This window comes from Mesoplodon bidens, assembly GCF_964165515.1.
Source record: "Mesoplodon bidens genome assembly, chromosome: 5".
Lineage (NCBI taxonomy): Eukaryota > Metazoa > Chordata > Mammalia > Artiodactyla > Ziphiidae > Mesoplodon > Mesoplodon bidens.
The window spans coordinates 116,368,857-116,388,100 of NC_138161.1; the positions used below are offsets into that span (position 1 = coordinate 116,368,857).

Consider the following 19,244-nt stretch of genomic DNA (forward strand, 5'->3'; position numbering starts at 1 on the left):
GAATTATAGTTTTCTCTGGATAGATGCCCAGGATCTAGGTCATTTCTATGGGACCTGGTCACACAGGCAAGGGCAGCAAAGGAGTAGAAAAGGGGTGCAGGGAATAGAAGTGGTAGAGACCTAATCAAGGCAAAGCCTTCCAGAAAAGCGCCAAGGAGGAGGCTGTACCATGTGGCCACTGGGGCCCAAGAGCAGCCTACAGACCTGCTTCTAAGGTGCAGTGTTTCGAGCTAGACGTGATGAGCCGTGGAAATGAAAACAAAGGCCAATCCAGATGTTTGAGGTGTAACAGGCCCCTAATATGCCCAGTGTGGGCTGGTCAAACCACAGTATACTGACTGTCCCCCAGGTGGGCTACACCTCCCCCTCCACCTTGGATGAGAGAGAAGGATACAGATACCCAGTAGTCAAGGTCCCTGGGCCAAGAAGGGGCTGTCCGCAGACCCCAGACCACTGGGAACACGCCTGTTAGCCAGCACGAAACTGTTCCTAAACCCACCTCTCACTCCTCTTCCTTCAGCTGAGCCCAGCATCCGCCCTGCAAACACTCATTTCCAACTACACAGCCTCTCACCCCCAAACCCATCCACCTCCTGCCCCCCTCCACAGTGGCTGGTAGCCCGCAAGGGCTGGGCTCTCGGGGAAGAGAGCCTGTAGGAGGTGAAGATTTTCTAGGACTTTGAAGAAGACAGAGGACCCCAGTTAGCCTCGGGGCTGTAGCGGGGGGAGGGCAGCGCTCCACATAGGACGCAGTTCACACAGGGGAAGAGGGCAGGGCCGTGTGGTCCCACATCAGGACTGGCTTTTCTGACAGACAACCATTTAAGGTTTTAGGGCACCTTGGGGAGGCAGGGTATCCACCGGGGACAGCTGGGATTCAGTTACAGCGGAGATGTGGAGGACTCAGCTCAGGAGAATGACTGTGGCTGCTGGTGGGAATCTACTGCCCACGGTCTAGCCCATTGGTTTTCAGTGTGGTCCCCTGTAGGAGCAACTGCAAACAGCAGCATCACCTGGGAACCTGCCAGAAGTGCAAAATCTTGAGCCCCACCCTAGACATCCAGACGACAAATTCCACAGGTAGGGGCTCAGCAATCCGGTGTAAGGAGCCCACCAGGTGATTCTGGTGTTGCTACAGTTTGAGAACAACTAACTGTTTGTACCTGGGCTTCCCAACTACACCATGTCACATGCTTGCTCAGTGCTCTGGAGAAAGAAACCAGGCTTCAGGGAACTGGAAGTGACGTGCAGGAGATTCAAACGCTCCAAGGGCTGAAGGGAAACAAAGTCTCAGTATATGTGACCCACCTGAGGGTAACCAGCTGGGGTACCCAGGCTTGTACTGACCACCTGGCCCTTCACAAATGCCCACGGGTGCACCACAGCTGCACGCAGCATCACCTATAAGTTTAAAAAAACCCTGAGGTCTAGCTCACTTTCCCAAGATGGACTTCACTGGTCTGGGGTGCAGCCTGGCCATGGGAATCTTTTAAGCAAAAAGTTTGAGAATCATTGTGTCCAACTGGTAGTATTTTTGTTTTAGGAGTATGGGCTGTCCTTCTAAACATACTGCAAGCTACTTCAAGGAAATAAAATATGAGTGGTCATTACATACGTGTATATTTACTGAATTTAGTTTATACTTAAAAATCACACCAGTACCATTTCTCTCTGCCATCTCCACTCAGATCAAAGAAATCTGCAGTCCATCTGGTTCTGGAAGGTTCTCAGTGTGGTCCCCAGACCAGTAGTATCAGCGTCACCTGGGAACTTGCTACAAATGCATTCCCAGGCCTTGCCCCAGGCCTAATCAATCAGAAATTCTGGAGCTTAGGATTCTGGGTTTCAAAGAGCTCTTCAGGTGATTCTGACCCACCATCAAGTTGGAGAACCACCACTTTAAGGAAGAGATTAATTCTAAAGGCCTACATTCTTTCTCTGGAGGTTAACATTATTTCGGATGGTATTTCAGAATTTGCTTATCACCTCCCTTGACGACCCATGAAATCAGACAGGCTAACAGTATTGGGATTTATAATGAGCCATTAGGCACCCAAGCTCTTAGCCCCAAAACACTTTAACCTGTTACTTTTTAGACCTTAAATTGTGATCCATCTTTTTAGAGGAGTTCTTTTTCCCAGTTGGGAAGAGAGATTAAGAGGACAACTTAAAGAGACAAAGATTATCAGCTGCTTCTGCAGTCGTGTTTGGGGATAAGGTTACCCAGACTGGAAGTGAAGTAAAACCTGGACCTTTAAATGATTCATTGCACAATACACATGTTTTGAATAATTAATGTCACCCTGTGTTATTCTCATAACCACCCAAAATTTATATACAGGGCTTAAGGCTAAAATGCTCGCAGCCAAAATCCAAGTATGAGCCTGGTCAGCATAATGGCGAAGAAAAAAATCCCAAAGGTCAGCTCTCAAAGACCTCTTAGACAGGAAAACCACATAGACGGGAATTTTAAAAATGTGGCAGTGTGAACTGATGCTAGATATTTTAATGTGTGTCATGGGAATGTTTTACAAGCAAGAGTTTAAGAGGAGACACAGAAGACGAGCTTGAAGAAGACACGCGATGGACCATGAGGTACTTTTCAATTTTATCATGTTGAAGCCCTTCAGTTTAGTTGAAACCCACCACAGCGTGCAGGTGATTCAGGAATCAAGACAGCCTAAAGTGAACGCTCTACTGTTCAGTAAGATGATGGAGTTTGCTACAAACATCCAGCAGCCTGGTGGCCTAGGGCAAGTCAGTTGTATGACCTCTCCAAACTCAAGATCTCAATTAGCCTTCTATACCACCCACCTCATATGACTGTCCTTAGTTTGTTTAAAAGTGATTAACACAACACTAGGTGCTTAATAAATAGCAGCTGTAATTATCACATGTAAAAAGATGAAGCTCCCAACCGTCATATACTGCTGTTGGAAATGTAAAGTGGTACAACCACTTTGGAAAACAGCTGGGCAGTTTCTTATAAAGGTAAACAGACATTTACCCAACAACCCAGAAATTCCACTCCTACGTATTTACCCAATAGAAATGAAAACATATGTCCACACAAGACTTGTTTACAAATGTTCATAGCAGCTTTTCTGATAATAGCCCCAAACTGGAAACAGCCCAAGTGTTCAACAGGAAAATGATTTAAAAATTGTGGCACATCCAGACAGTGGAATATTACTCAGAAACACAAAAGAATGAGCTCTTGATATATACAATGGCATGGATGAATCCCAAAAGCATTATGCTGAGTTAAAGAAGTCAGACACAAAAGTATATACCCTGTATGATTACACTGCTATGTATTCGAGAAGAAGCAGGATGAACCTACAGTGACAGAAGGCAAATAAGCAGTTGTCTGGGGCGGGCGTTGGGGGCAGGGAATCTTCTAGGGTGATGGAAAAGTTCTACATCTTGAGTGTGGTGGTAATTACACGGGTGTTTACATTTACCAAAACTCATCAAGCCATACACTTCACATGGGTGTATTTTATGGTACATAAGTTATACCCCAATAAAGTTATTTTTTATACTGCTATGCCATTCGGGAGGCCTGAGCTCTCCTTCACGTGCAGGAGAAAAATGCTGTGTGAAGAGAGTACAAGCACTGGATTCTGGTCCCACTTACTACCTACTACATATCAAGGAAATTTCCTCATCTGAAAAAAGAAAGAGAAAAAAATTGCCTTTGCTTTGGCTCTCAGGGCCACTTGGATGATTGAGTGAGATCATTATTTGAAAATGCTTTTTGGACTTCCCTGGTGGCGCAGTGGTTAAGAATCCTCCCGCCAACGCAGGGGACATGGGTTCCAGCCCTGGCCCAGGAAGATCTCACATGCCGCGGAGCGACTAAGCCCGTGCACCACAACTACTGAGCCTGCGCTCTAGAGCCCACGAGCCACAACTACTGAGCTCGCGTGCCACAACTACTGAAGCCCGTGTGCCTAGAGCCCATGCTCTGCAGCAAGAGAAGCCACCACAATGAGAAGCCCACGCACCGCAACAAAGAGTAGCCCCAGCTCGCCACAACTAGAGAAAGCCCGTGCGCAGCAACGAAGACCCAACACAGCCAAAATAAATAAATAAATAAATTTATTTTTTTAAAAAAGAAACTGCTTCAAAGCAGAATCAGAGCATCCAGCCGTGTGGCCCCCATGCCAGCCGTCCAGATGCCCAGTGAACTACCTCCTCCTCTACTCCCCACTCCCTCGCCTGCCAGTCAGTCCCTGGGATCACCTCCTGATCTCTCTTGACCACCCCCCTGCTCACTTCCCTCGTCCCTACTGCCACCCCTTCAGCTGAGGCCACCTGCACCCCTTGCCTGATGATTGCAATGGTTTCCAAATGCTCTCCTCTCCCCCAGTTTTATCCCTGCCACCCTTTTTCATTCTAAACCCAGAGCGGGCTTTCCAGAACATAAATTTGATCACATCACCTACCCTCGCCCCACTTAAAATCCTTCAGGGCTCTTGAGAGAGCCTAGACTCCTCAGTCCAAGACCTAAGACCTTTAGTCATCTGGCCCCTGAAAAGCCACACTCCAACCGACCTGAACCACCTACAGCTTCCCGTACATGCAATGCTGTCTCCACGTTCTGGCCCCTCCCATAGGTTGTCCCCTTTGCCTGAAAAGATCGCCCGCTCCCAGTCTCATTCTCCTGCCTGGCCAACTCCAAATTCACCTGCGGATCTCAAACCTTCCTTGACATACTCATCTTCCAACAAGGGAACCTTCCACCACATCCCCTCTACCACCAGCACTCTAGCTTCAAGTACTACAGTCACTTGGTTTTCATCTGTAAGATGCTGAAGCCATGTAGACCAGTGGGCTAGACCAGTGCTATGGACTGAATTGTCCCTTCAATATTCAACTGCTGAAGCCCCAACCCCCAATGTGACTGTATTTAGAGTAAGGACGCAACTAAGGTTAAATGAGGTCATAAGGGTGCAGTTCTACTCCAATAAGACTAATGTCCTTATAAGAAGAGACATGAGAAGGGACTCTCTCTGTCTCTCTCAGACGCGAAGACACAGCAAGAAGGCGGCCATCTGCAAGCCAGGAAGAAAGCTCTCACTAGAACCCAACCCTGCTGGCCCCCTGATCTTGGACTTTCAGCCTCCAGATCCATGAGAAAATAAAAATCTGTGGTTTAAGCCCACCAGTCTGGAGCATTGTGTTACAGCAGCCCAGCTGACTAAGACAAGGGAGCACCTCCTGTCTGGTTCACTCTTATGTGCTCAGGACACAACATCTGCCTCTGGTCAACAGTCAATAAATATCTGTGAAATCAGTAAGTTGTTATCCTACAGTCCGTGGTGAACCCAAGGGCAAACTTTCATAATAACATGGTACATTAATGTGCATTAGGGATACAGAGTCAGACCTGCCACCGAGTTATCCTCCCTTGAAAACCAACTAGAACAGCACTGCCCAACAGACCCTTCTGCAATGGTGGGCGTGTCCTCCATCTGCGATGTCCAGTATGGTAGCCACCAGCCACATGTGCATGCTGAGCACTTGAAGTGTGGCCAGGGTGACAGAGGAACTGAATTTTTGATTTTATTCAGTGGTAATCAATTATTATATTTCAGTAACCATGTGGCTGGTGGCTTCTGTACTAGACAGTGCAGGACTAGACAGTTCAAGCAAGGATCACGCCCTGGGCACTAACTTCATCCTACAGGTCTCTGACTGCCAACTGTCCCTGCACCAAGCATGTTATAAACACAGTGGATTCTCACAGAGCTGACATAGGTAGCTTCTGAGTAGTGTCAGAGTGGCCTGGCACAGAGAAGCTGGCAAAACACACACATAAAAGGGATAATGAGGCACCGTTTTGCAGAAATTGTGATGCTTCATGGGCCTCTGTCTGTGATGAAACCCATCAAAGGGCAGGTTCATCCCTCGGCAACCAGAGTTAATTGAAAATTTAAGATCCAATGGAATCACCCAGAATTGAGATTTTTGGCAGCTTACATGTGAGTCTCCCGCTGCTTTTTGCCTCCGCCAGCCCTACAAGCAAGGCTGCATGTTCCAGTATCATCCACAAAAGCACCAAGCTCTAAGCAAGGGACAGATAGAACAATGTTGGCTCTGACCTTGATTGTTTTAAAGTGCACGTGGTCCCCTTCCTGCCTAAGCCAGCAGGTGGAAGGTCCCCAACTTGAAATTCATTAAAGTGTCAGATGACCACCTTCTCTATGAAAAATAAGCATGTCAAGTGCTACTCAAAAATCTCCTATGGCCAAAACCCTATAGAAGAGGAGTACTCCTATGCGTCTCTACACTATAACACAAGTTTTCTAGCAAGGACGTTCTGACTGGTGTCCATGCCTATTTCTCTGGCACGTTGCAGTTTACAAGGCACAAGCACTCGGATGCCCAAGAGATCCATATGCAAATTCCACCCTAGTCACTTCCTAGCACTGCATCTTTAGAAAGGTTACTTAACCTCTCTGAGGGTCCATTTCCTCTTCTGCAAAAAAGGAATGAGTGTCCCCATACACCTCACTGGGTTACTGTGGCGATAAGATGACATAAGAAACCACACAAAGACGAATGGTCATAGCAACTTAATTTGTAATAGCCCCAAACTGGAAATAACCCAAATGCCCATCAGCAGGTGAATGGAAAAACACACTGTGGTAAATCCATACAATAGAATATTACTCAGTGACAAGATAGGAATGAGCCACTAACACACCAAACAACATAAATGAATCTCAAAATAAGTAAGCTGAGTGGAAGAAGCCAGACCAAATGACTACACACCGTGATTCCATTTATAGAAAATTCTAGAAAATAAAATCAGTGATAGAAGGCAGATCACTGGCTATCTGGGGACAGAGGGTTGGAAAAAAGGAGGGACTCCAAAGGAGCATGAGGACACTTTGGGGGCAATGGAAATGTTCTACATCTTGATGAGGTGACGGCTTCATGGGTTTGAACATTTTAAAGATGTGCAGTGTGGTACGCTTAAATAATACTTTGGCAAAGTTGAAAAGTTAAAAAAAAAAATGAGATCAGGGATCTAATGCCCCATCACAGGATCTGGCACACAGTAGGCTCTTAACAAATGTTGGCTCCACTCTAGAGCAATAATGAATGATCCCATTAGAACTTCTGGAAAAGAAACTTGACAGGCTGCCAGGGAACCGCAACAGCAGCTGTAACAGTGACTTTGAAGGTGTACTAGAACCCAACTATTTAGGACACGCTGTTCTCGGCCAGAAAGCATAAACAAGAAAGATGAACAGAAAGATGGTAAAGGCTTGGTCTCTGCCCTCAAGGAAACACAAATGGGTTTAATATATGATGGGATAAAAGTGTCAGAAAGATGATAGTGACAAACTACAGCCATGCAGAAAAGAGTAATTCTGATGGGATGGATGTCCAGAAAGAACAATTTCAGGTAGGGGAGATCCTGGCAATAGGGAGGGTGGGGCAGGCACTGTGCAGAAGGTGGCCTGACGGCACCAGAGCGGGGAGACTGGGAGGGAGGGTCCTGCTGGGGGCAGCTGGCAAGGCCAAGGGCCCAGGCCCACGGTCCTCCAGAGATGAGGACCTCCTGAGCACTAGCTGCAACCCTCCCATCATTTATCCGGGGAACCAGCCAAAGGGTTCAGCATGATCAGATTTGGGCTTTACACCAGCAGGTCCCATCCAGGGGGCAGTGTGGCAATTTATCAAGTGCCCCGACATCCATATCTTTCATCTCAGTCATTCCTGAGGAAATAATCGGAAATACACGCAAAGATTTAGGTACAACGTTGCTTATCACAGCATTATTTATAATAGCCCAAAGCCCCATATAAGTTAAATGTCCAATAAAAGGGGACCCTAGGGCTTCCCTGGTGGCGCAGTGGTTGAGAGTCCGCCTGCCGATGCAGGGGACGCGGGTTCCTGCCCCAGTCCGGGAAGATCCCACATGCTGCGGAGCGGCTGGGCCCGTGAGCCATGGCCGCTGGGCCTGCGCATCCGGAGCCTGTGCTCCGCAACGGGAGAGGCCGCAACAGTGAGAGGCCCGCGTACCGCAAAAAAAAAAAAAAAAAAACAGTAAAAGGGGATCCTAAATAAATTACGGCACCCTGAGTGATTCAAGCATATAGGGGCCATTAAATCATATTTTCAGAACATATGGAACCACGAGGTGTGTGCCTCACGGTACAATGTTAAGATGCAAAAAAACAGGATACAAAAATATACATTGAGTATTCATTCAACAAACATTATTGATTATCTATTATGTGCCAGGCACTGTTCTTTTTTTCTTCTTTTTTTTAAAGCACCGACAATACAGCAAAGGATAAAATAGACACAATCCTGCTCTCATTAGAAGGGATTCCACCTTCTGAAGGAAGGCAAACAACAAACAAGGAAATGAATAACAACAAGCGAAATATAAAGCATGTTGATGGCAGGATACGCTACGTGGAAAATCAAGAGGGGAAAGGGATGGGGTGTCGGGGGAGGTGAAATTTTAAATAGGCAGTCAGAGAGGTTTCCCAGAGAAGGGGGTTAAGGGTTTGAACCCAGGGTACATCTGAGAAAACTTCCAGGCAGAGGGAACAGGCAGTGCAAAGGCCCTGAGGAGGCCTGGGAGATTTGAGAAACAGCAAGGCCGCAGTGGCAGAACACGCAGGACGATGGGAGACTGAGGCAGAGGGAAGCTGGTGTCTCAGGGTCGGGGAGCCATGGCAGGCTTTGGAGCAGAGGGGTGATGTGATCTGAGGGTGGTGGGAACAAGGGGAGAGAAGCAGGGAGACCAGCTAGAATTTTTCCAGAGTTTTCCTAACTTTTTTTCTAAGTCTTTATTGAATTTGTTACAATATTGCTTTTTTTTTTTTTTTTTTTTTTAAATGTTTTGGTTTTTTGGCTGCAAGGCATGTGGGATCTTAGCTCCCTGACCAGGGATGGAACCCTCACCCCCGGCATTGGAGGGTGAAGTCCTAACCCCTGGACCACCAGGGAAGTTGCTCCTAACTTTTTATGATGAACATATATCCACTTTATAATCGGAAAACAAAAGGTAATTCAATCAAAACAAGCCATGTAGGTGCCGCGACTGGAGCACAAGGCAGCAGAGAAACAAACAAGGAGGCCAGGGAAATAGCTCAGGGAATGAGTGATGAATCAGTGGGGGGCAGAGGGCGGGACATATTCCCGGAAATTATTACTAAGAAAAGCAAAAGGCGCAAATCACTCTTCTTAGTAATAAAAGAAATGTAACCATGATGCACAAAGATATGAAAAAGAGAAAAAGAATTCCCCCACCATCTCAGCACCCTAACAATCAATATTGACCATCTTGTTATACTTCCTTTGGATCTTTTTTCCTACGCATGCTCTGGTTTTCTCCTTGACCATCCTACAAGGCCCAGCACACTGAAAGTGCTCAAATACTCATTGAGCAAATACTGGATGATGAAATACTCCAAATGCTTCTAGGTTCAGATTTGTCCATGTTACATCAGCTACATCATTAGCATTTCTGGAAGTAGTTTTAAGAGGCTTGGGTGACAGAATGGAAACTGTGGGTGAGGGGGAGGCACGGTCACAATGACTAAGGTGTCAAGTCTGGCCGTTTAGGACAATGGTGACATTATATTCATCAACGGCGCCAGAAGGAAGCAGTCTGCTGAGGAAGAGGCCGGGTTCAGTTTGGGGGACGTGAAGGGTGCCCAGGTCCACCCCTACAGAGACGCCCAGCTGCCCATCCCTCTCGGGGCTCAGGAAGCATCTGGAGCTTCAGCACGAAGGTGGTCGGGCCAAAGCAGTGGAGGAGGAAGCTGGGGTAGTGATGCCAGCAACCCAACTGGAGCTGGACGTGCTAAGAGCTTCAGAACATGTGTCGCCTCTCCTGATGCTCAGTGCTGCCCTGCAAGCTGGTCTGTGTGTGCCCACTTCACAGATGAGGACACTGCAGGCCCGGCTGCTCCACAGCAGAGCCAGGGCTCAAACCCACGACTCGGAGGGCTTTTCCCATGAATTCTCTTCTCTTACTAGCAGATTAACATATTCACAGAAGCCCAGGGAGAAAGTTAGTCTTAAGATGTCTGTGTTAGGAAGCTCCTGGGTTGGGCTCACGGCTTCCAGGGGTCTCCCACAAGGAAGAATGTTCTCTTCCTCTTCCGAAAACATAGTTTACATGTTTCTGACTTACAGTTATAGCCTGCTGAGTTTTTCCATGTGTATGAGTCTTGGAAACCAGGACGGGCCGCGTGCTTTTCCCACAGCACCACCCCAACTCTCCGTATACAGTTGGTGCTCAGCAAATGCTCGGGATGAAAACACTGACCCTCACTCGCCAGTCACCCGGGGGCCACTGGGACACGGGGGTGAGGCAGGGCCAAGCCCGCTGGACGAGAAGTCTCGAAAGACGCCGGCGGACAAGGGGCAGGGAGACCTGGGTGGATGGGCAGATGACCACGCGGACAGATGGCGACTGTCCTCTTCCGCGCGTCTTGTCATGAAACAGTCTGTAAACCAGCGGGCCCAGGACCAAATGCAACCCACCCACGTGTACTCTTTAGCTCACACCTGGTTTTAATATGTTACAATTTAAATTAGTCGTTAGCTTTCAAGACAATGAAAGATTTCACCTAAAAATCTGGATTTCTGAGCGCAGGCCCTTCTCAACAGGCCCACCCTTTGCAGTTCACCTCCCAACGCCCCCCACGGTCCCCGGCCACCCACCCCCCAGCGTGTCCTGGGCAGCCTCTCCAGCGCTGATTGGGCCGAAGCCCCATCAAGCCCCCCACCCCTGGGTTGGGCTGAGCCCCGTACTCACCAGCGCTGAGGGTGGTGAACTCCAGGAAGCGGTACTCATAGGACACGTCTATCTTGGTTTCCACCTGCGGCCTCTTCAACGTCGAATAGATATTTCCAGGCCGTTTGTCATCAGGTTTCTCTAACTTGTTCAATCCGCAACCCATTTCAGCAGCTGCCAGCAAAAGGAGAAAAACGGGGGGATGATTTTCTTCTTCCTGAGATGTTGTTTTTACACACCATAGTATAAACGACCCCATCATTTCCCTGAAGAACACATAAAGGACCTCAGCCTGGCTGAAATCTAGAGCGCAGTTCAACCCATGACCTGAACACTGGAGGCGCTATGCTCAGGCTGCTTTCTCTTGCTGATAAGATACCATTACCAGCCAGCCTGTGATTCTGAAATGACACCAAAAACATACTGTTTTACAGAACGAAAAGACAACCCTCAGAATGGGAGAAAATATTTGCAAACGAAGCAACTGACAAAGGATTAATCTCCAAAATATACAAGCAGCTCATGCAGCTCAATATCAAAAAAAACAAACAACCCAATCCAAAAATGGGCAGAAGACCTAAACAGACATTTCTCCAAAGAAGATATACAGATTGCCAACAAACACATGAAAGGATGCTCAACATCACTAATCATTAGAGAAATGCAAATCAAAACTACAATGAGGTATCACTTCACACCAGTCAGAATGACCATCATCAAAAAAATCTACAAACAATAAATGCTGGAGAGGGTGTGGAGAAAAGGGAACACTCTTGTACTGTTGGTGGGAATGTAAATTGATACAGCCACCATGGAGAAGAGTATGGAGGTTCCTTAAGAAACTAAAAATAGAATTACCATATGACCCAGCAATCCCACTACTGGGCATATACCCTGAGAAAACCATAATTCAAAAAGAGTCATGTACCACAATGTTCACTGCAGCACTATTTACAATAATCAGGACATGGAAGCAACCTAAGTGTCCGTCGACAGATGAATGGAGAAAGAAGATGTGGCACATATATACAGTGGAATATTACTCAGCCATAAAAAGAAACAAAATTGAGTTATTTGTAGTGAGGTGGATGGACCTAGAGACTGTCATACAGAGTGAAGTAAGTCAGAAAGAGAAAAATAAATACCGTATGCTAACACATATATATAGAATCTAAAAAAAAAAAAAAAAGGTTCTGAAGAACCTTGGGGCAGGACAGGAATACAGACGTAGAGAATGGACTTAAGGACATGGGGAGGAGGAAGGGTAAGCTGTGACAAAGCAAGACAGCGGCATGGACATATATACACTACCACATGTAAAATAGCTAGCTAGTGGGAAGCAGCTGCATAGCACAGGGAGATCAGCTCTGTGCTTTGTGACCACCTAGAGGGGTAGGATAGGGAGGGTGGGAGGGAGATGCAAGAGGGAGGGGATATGGGGATATATGTACACGTATAGCTGATTCACTCTGTTATAAAGCAGAAACTAACACACCATTGTAAAGCAATTATACTCCAATAAGGATGTTAAAAAAAATACTGTTTTACATCATTTTTCTCCCCATCTGAGGAAAATAACACCCCAGAGTACCTCAGTTCCACTATAGTCTGTATACATGATTAAAAAATGGGATCTAAAAAGCAATACAAGTGCATCATGGTGTCAGCCCATCTGAGAAAAAAAAACAAGAGAGATGTCGCTCCATTGTGGTTTCTAAGAGGGGATAATAAGTTGTTACGATTTGCAAAGTCCTTTCTGCCCTCAACAGTAATTATTTAGACAGGATTTTACATTCAAAAAACACCTCTCAGAGTAGATGGTGGTACTTTTACAGGCCTCGTCTAAAAAGTCCCTGTTTGTTCCTTTTTAGACCAAACCACAGGAACAGAGCGGTTCTTCCAGACTCAGAGTCATTTGAGACCAAAATGAAAACTGGCTGAACGCTAAGAGCAGGGCCGCCGAAATTGGAAGCAGAATCCACGTGTATCGGAGCAAAGATCCGTGGCTGCGGTTTGGAAAGAAAACGGAGAAATGTTAATACGATGTGCATACGAGGGTGGGCTGCACTTCCAGGGGATTAAAAACAATGAATGTTCTCTGTTTATTCAGGCAGAGTGACATTCATGAAACGACTTTTTATCCACTCCCCAGACTTCAGCGGGAGACACTTCCCTTTTGTGACTGAGCCTGGCTAAGTTCCCTCCTCTCTGGGGCACCGGTGCTGCCATCAGAACATATTTCACAAATATATTAACTCGTCAAGAATATCACAAACAGAAACGTGGTGACCACTTCCTTTTTGAGATAAGAATTTCCGGTGGCTCAATCCATTCACAAGGTACCCAACTTCCTACGGCAACTTGGCCAGCTCCAAAAAAACAAGATGAACCGCACAAAAGCAGTGAGGCCAGGGAGGGAGGGAACAGGCTGATGAAGCGACAACCAGGCTATATTTGCAGTAATTAAAAAAAGTCTGGAAGGATAGATGAGAACAGGAAGGCTTACTTATGCCTTAATAAGAGAACATTAGTGTCCAAAGGGCCAGAGCAGACATGATTTATGTGCAATCTGCATGAACTGATTACTTGTAAAATACTCTGCAGTTCTGCAGATATAATAGCTGATATGCACAGAGGCTGCATATTTAACTTCTAAAAAGCAAACCGCCTGGCATCCGCTGGGGCAAAGCAGAAGCAGACAGGGAGGCCCCTAAGTACTGGGGAACAGGTAGGCTGGTGAGATAAGTGCTATCACTGCCGGAACAGAACTGGAAATAACCCAAAGGCTTACCAGTCGCTCACTTGTCTTCCTCCCTACAAAAGACTGAGCATTTGGGGACCTCCAAGAAAAAAACCCTTCCTCAAAAATCTTCCCATTCTTGCTATCCTATTAGGTAAATTCTAGCATTAGAGACTCATTCCTTTGAGAACACCCTACCTCGGCATCGCCTTTGAAACCGCAAATATCTCCCTGGGACGGGCAACAAACCAAGCTCCTGGTAGCCACTAACACTTTAGTATGATTTAATTTCTTCTCTCAAGGACAGGTTCCCGCACAGCATAAAAAAAGGAGGAGAGGATTATCAGGATGAGTAAGATAGTCTCAGACAAATTTGGGGTTGCAGGGAGCATTAGAAAAACTCCCCATTCATAACTTTGAATTTAAGGTTTTAATCAGACTATCCCAAACCTGAGGTCCAAGTTCACTCCAAAGGGCACTGTGCTTGTCTCACAGGACACAGTGAGACCCTGGGAAATCATCTATGTGATCAGACACTGTACGAGCCAGGTGCAAAACTGTAATATCAGTGAATCCTTGAGGTCTCCAATTTTAGGGCATGCAACCCTGGTTAAGCAACTGCTTCTAAAGCACAGTTCTCTCTGGGAAGGGAATCATGGTGAAGCCGTTGCCAGCCACCAAAAGCTTAGTGTGAATTTGTTCCTCTTACTCGTTCGTGTTAGGGCCCTACCTTGCTTGCTACTGACACATTTGCTTTCCTCCTAGTTCTTTCCTGCATTCTTCCACCACCCCCACCCCTGTCAAAATAGGAAAGACTTTTACATCACTCCAAAAATGTCTGTTACAGTCCCTACTATGCTCAAACAAGTCACAAAATCTAGCTTACAAAAAGAAGGAAAACTGGGCTTCCCTGGTGGCACAGTGGTTGAGGGTCCGCCTGCCGATGCAGGGGACACGGGTTCGTGTTCCGGTCCGGGAAGATCCCACATGCCGCGGAGCGGCTGGGCCCGTGAGCCATGGCCGCTGAGCCTGTGCGTCCGGAGCCTGTGCTCCGCAACAGGGGAGGCCACAGCAGTGAGAGGCCCGCATACCGAAAAAAAAAAAAAAAAAAAAAAAAAAAAGAAGGAAAACTAAGATATAGGGGCTTCCCTGGTGGCGCAGTGGTTGAGAGTCTGCCTGCTAGCGCAGGGGACACAGGTTCGAGGCCTGGTCTGGGAGGATCCCACATGCCGCGGAGCGACTAGGCCTGTGAGCCACAACTACTGAGCCTGCGCGTCTGGAGCCTGTGCTCCACAACAAGAGAGGCCGCGATAGTGAGAGGCCCGTGCACCGTGATGAAGAGTGGCCCCCAGTTGCCACAACTAGAGAAAGCCCTTGCACAGAAACGAAGACCCAACACAGCAAAAATAAATTAGTTAATTAAAAAAAAAAAAACCTAAGATATAATAGTGCCTTACATGATTATCTACATTTTGTAAACTTCACTGTTTCCAGTGCGAGGTTCCCAAACCCTGGTTGTATTAGAATCCCACAAGAGGCTGGGGCAGAGGCCAGATATGGGCCTTGGAGGGCAGTGAGAGGTGGAGGAGGAGGAAGGCGTGAAGGGCACAGCCTCACCGGATGCCGGCAGATGGGGCTGGCATAGCTGCACATCCCCCGCACAGACATTCAGGGAGGGTCTCAGGGGTCAAGGTAGGGCAGAAGGTAAACAGTAAGTGTGATGGTTTTTTAATGTGGCCCCCAAATCCTTTGACACTCCTGCCATCGAGAGGTGGGGCCTATGTCACCTCCCCTGAATCTGGGCTCCGTGACTGCTTGCTATAGAAAGTGTTGGATGATGCAGTGCCAGCTTCTGGACCTGAGCCTTAAGAAACTGGGGGCATCCACTGCCTGACTCTTGGGACACCTGCTCTTGGAACCCAGCCACCATGCCATGAGGAAGCTCAAGCAGCCCCAAAGAGAGGCCCATGTATGGAGGAATCCACAGCCAGCACCAACTTGCCAGCCATCGTGCCAGGGAGCTGCCTTGGAAGACGAGCCTCTGGCCTCAGTCAAGCCACTGATACCACGTGGAGCAGAAATGAGCTGTTTCCACCAAGACCTGCCAAATTGGCAGATTCCTGAGCAAAATACACCACTGTTGCTGTTTTAGGCCTCTAAGTTTTGGCGTGATGCATCATACAACAGGTAACCTTTACATCAAGTTTGCTCCAAATGACCACAGCCAGCTGCCTCCTTGGCCAAGCCTGCAGTCAGGGGCCTGCTGCAGCCACTCACGCTGGGAGGACATCTGGGGAGTTTCCAGTTTGGGTCGATTCTAAAAAAAGTGGCTGTAAACATTCACGTAGAAGTTCTGATGTGGACATAAGCTTTCATTTCTCTAGAGCAATACCTAGGGGCGGGATCGCTGGGCTACACGGTAAGTACAGGATCTTGTTAATGAATAACACACTCAGGGTGGCCAGATGCTGACCCGCGAGAGGCACGGTGGAAGGTGAGACCCTCTGAGACTCCACGGATTTAGCTCCTCCACCCCTGTGCACCCTGGGGCATCAGCTCACTGGGAGGGAATCACGACCAGCAGTGCTATTCATGGCTATTTCTCCTTTCGTTACTGTCTGTTTTTGTAAAGGACACTTGCTAAAAATCACCTGTGTGTGATGACATTTTTCCAGTACTTTCCTATGGTCCATCCAACCCCCATAGCTCTGCCCTTCCAAATTCCCATAGTCACTTCACATTGACACCTATGGAAACCAGGTTACTTGTTTTTTGTGTGCGTTGATGGTTGGATCAGCTCTGATTATTTGACAGTCACACAGGAGGGTTTTTTCTTCTTTTTACGTCTTTATCTTCCCAAAAGACATCCCTGCACCCAAGTGCATGGGTCTCTCTAGCATCAAGGCACCAAGAAAAACCATCCAAGGGGTCTTCACAGGTAGAAGAAAGAGAGGAGGTCTTTCCCCACTCCTATGGTGAGACAGTGGGAAAACAGCCAAAATATCCTTACAGTTCTTCAGCAGAAACTGGCGGAACGTTATTAGGACTGGAGACAGACTAGGGAAGAAAATAAGGGAATCACTGGGGGTTTCTGAGACCCACTACAAGGAGAGGTCATTTGCAAATGATCTGGAAGCAAAGATCCCTCAACTGGTGACACTCTGGAAAAATCAATTCTTTCTGAATCAAGCCTAGAAGGAGGTGTGTCTTTGGTATATGTGGGCCCAGTTTCATGCAGGAACTGTCAGCTCCATGAGGGAGAGAATTCATGTTCCAAGTTCAGGCATTCATTCATCCAATGCACATTTATTATGGCCTCTTTTGAGTCACGCCCTCAATTAGGAAATACAAAAATGAAAAGGCCAGGTCCTACCCTCAAGGAGATCACAGGTGAAGGAGAAGAAAGATAATGAAGAAATACACGTGGTACAGTGAGGCTTGTTCTAGAAGTCTGGGCGGGGTGCAGGGCATTCGGAGAAAACCTCTGTGATATAAAACAGAGGGCACATCCCCATAGACTTGGTTCCAGAAAAAGCTGATCGGCCATGGGGCACGATGTTCTGTGTCATTTTAAATGTTGAAATGTTTGAATTTTTATTTTAAAGTCGTTCTACTTTGGTTTTGAAATACTTCCCCAGACGCACGTAAAACACTGGAAAACCACTTCAAAAAGCATCACCTCCTTAAACAATTATTTTTCAGCTGGGGTTTAAAAAAAAATCCCTCAGTTTAAAGGTTTATTTTTACTATCAACTAGCATGCACACATTTAAATAATGGGGGCAATAAATGTAGTTATATTTTCAAATACGAATTAGTTTCATTAACAGTGAGCCCTCATTTACCACACTTGCTGCTAATCTGAGGCAGACTGTAAAGCTAATTTTAACAACTGCCAACAGCTCATGACAAGCAACCAGAGATGGGGCAATTATACGCAATGATGCTGGATCAGCTGGCAAACTCATTCTTTATTTCTCCACTCAAATCCTATATTTAAAGACTCGGGTGTGTTTATTACATCATTCAGGCACCCAAAGTAGGAACTGATGATCCAAATTAAGCAGTTTTTACATGATAAGAACATCTCTCTCCACCCAGAAATGTAAATGAAAACTTGAAAATCCAATCAGCTGTACGGATGGTGTCAAATCTTGATATCCTACAAACTAAGACAGAAACCCAAGGATAACTAAAACTGACCCATTGAAAGTATTCCAGATTCAATGCCAAGGAAAAGAACAATCTGTATGAAACGGGGTTATATTATGGTGCTATTTTTTTTAAGTGTCTATGTGTGTATCTGTATATGAAAATCCACATATTTTTTTTAACTGGCAGGTTAAATAAAGATATTCACAGAACTTTCCTCTGGGTCACGAGGTGATGGGAGACATTCTCTTTATGGTTTTCTATATTTTCAAGTTTTCTGTGTTGCATATGCATTACGTTTCCTAGTCGAAGACAACAAGATGTATCACAGACAGCCTGCAAGATATCCCTCAATAATCCTGCCGTTCACCAGTGGTCCCCTCCTCTACTGAACAGGGCTGACCTGTGTAGTCAGTAGGATATGTCCCTGGGGGAAGCCCACTGCCATATTGTAAGAAAACCCTATTAACCCCGTGGAGTAGCCCCCAGAGCAGGGAACTGAGGCCTCCAACCAACAGCCACGACGAACTCAACACTCAAGTGGGAGCATCCCTCAGCTCCAGAACAGCCTTCAGCCTAGCCAGCATCTTGACCACAATCTCGTGAGAGACCCTGAGTCAGAACCACCCAGCTCAGCTGCTTCTGGATTTCTAACTCACAGAAGCCCTGCGAGATAATAAACATTCATTACTATTTTCGGTTGCCCAGTTTGGGGGTAATGTGTTACACAGCAAGAGATAAGGCAATACCAGGGGTATTTACATTCTCAAAGGAAAACACTCGGTGGAGACTGATCCAGACCACCTTTCTTTCTTCTCTCCCACTAGCCTCCATCACAACCACCCTTAAACAAAACAGCCTCCCCTCAGAAGAACTTGCTACTCAAACAAAGTATGGTCCTCAGACCAGGAGCACTGGCGCTCCTCGGATCAGCCCACCCAGGCCTGCTTAATCAGAATCCACCTTTTCACACACGATTCATCAAAGTCTGAATCACAATAAAGCTTAAGAAAGCCTGGACCATGGCAGTGGTTCTCAATCTTGACTGCACACTGGAATCACCTGGACAGCTGTTTTGATGTCCAGATGCCCAGGCATTTGGGGTGGGGCCCAAGCATCATTTTTAAGACACCCCCCCAAGTGATTCTAACTGACATCCAGGATTGAGAATCAACGCCCTCAGAGCAAACCCTGTCTTTTCCCACTCCTGACCCTCTCCAGTCTCCTAACACCCAGGCCGCAGGGGCCCAGGGTCTCTCTTAGGCCGCTTAGCCAGGGCTGAGAACCACAGTCTAGAAGAATGTGCTCTTGCTGACCCCCTTGGTTCCACCCTTGCATCCCCTGAATCTCTCTGGACCTCATACCCTCCCTTCCCAGGCTCTCTGCTGTCATCCCTAACACAAGGGCACCCCCAAATTTCTATCTCCAGCCTCCTTCTGCCTCTCTCTTCAAATTGCTTTCACTACCAACCACTGCAAACATATGGATAAGGATAAAAAAAATGAGACATCTCTGTACCCACTACCATGATTTAACAGATACTTATATTTTATTTGCTCACATCTTTTGTTTT

At 46.8% G+C, this 19,244-nt stretch overlaps 1 protein-coding gene across 2 annotated transcripts in view; it reads right to left on the reverse strand.

Annotated features, from left to right (window-relative positions):
• The window catches only part of RFTN1 (raftlin, lipid raft linker 1), a 201,791-nt gene that overhangs the window by 173,549 nt on the left and 8,998 nt on the right, over positions 1–19,244 (reverse strand). For both annotated transcript variants that reach the window (XM_081235580.1, XM_081235581.1), the window contains one exon: positions 10,802–10,954. In XM_081235580.1, coding sequence (XP_081091706.1) covers positions 10,802–10,946 — 145 coding nt within the window. In that variant the 5' untranslated portion in view covers positions 10,947–10,954. The remainder of the gene's footprint in view (positions 1–10,801; positions 10,955–19,244) is intronic.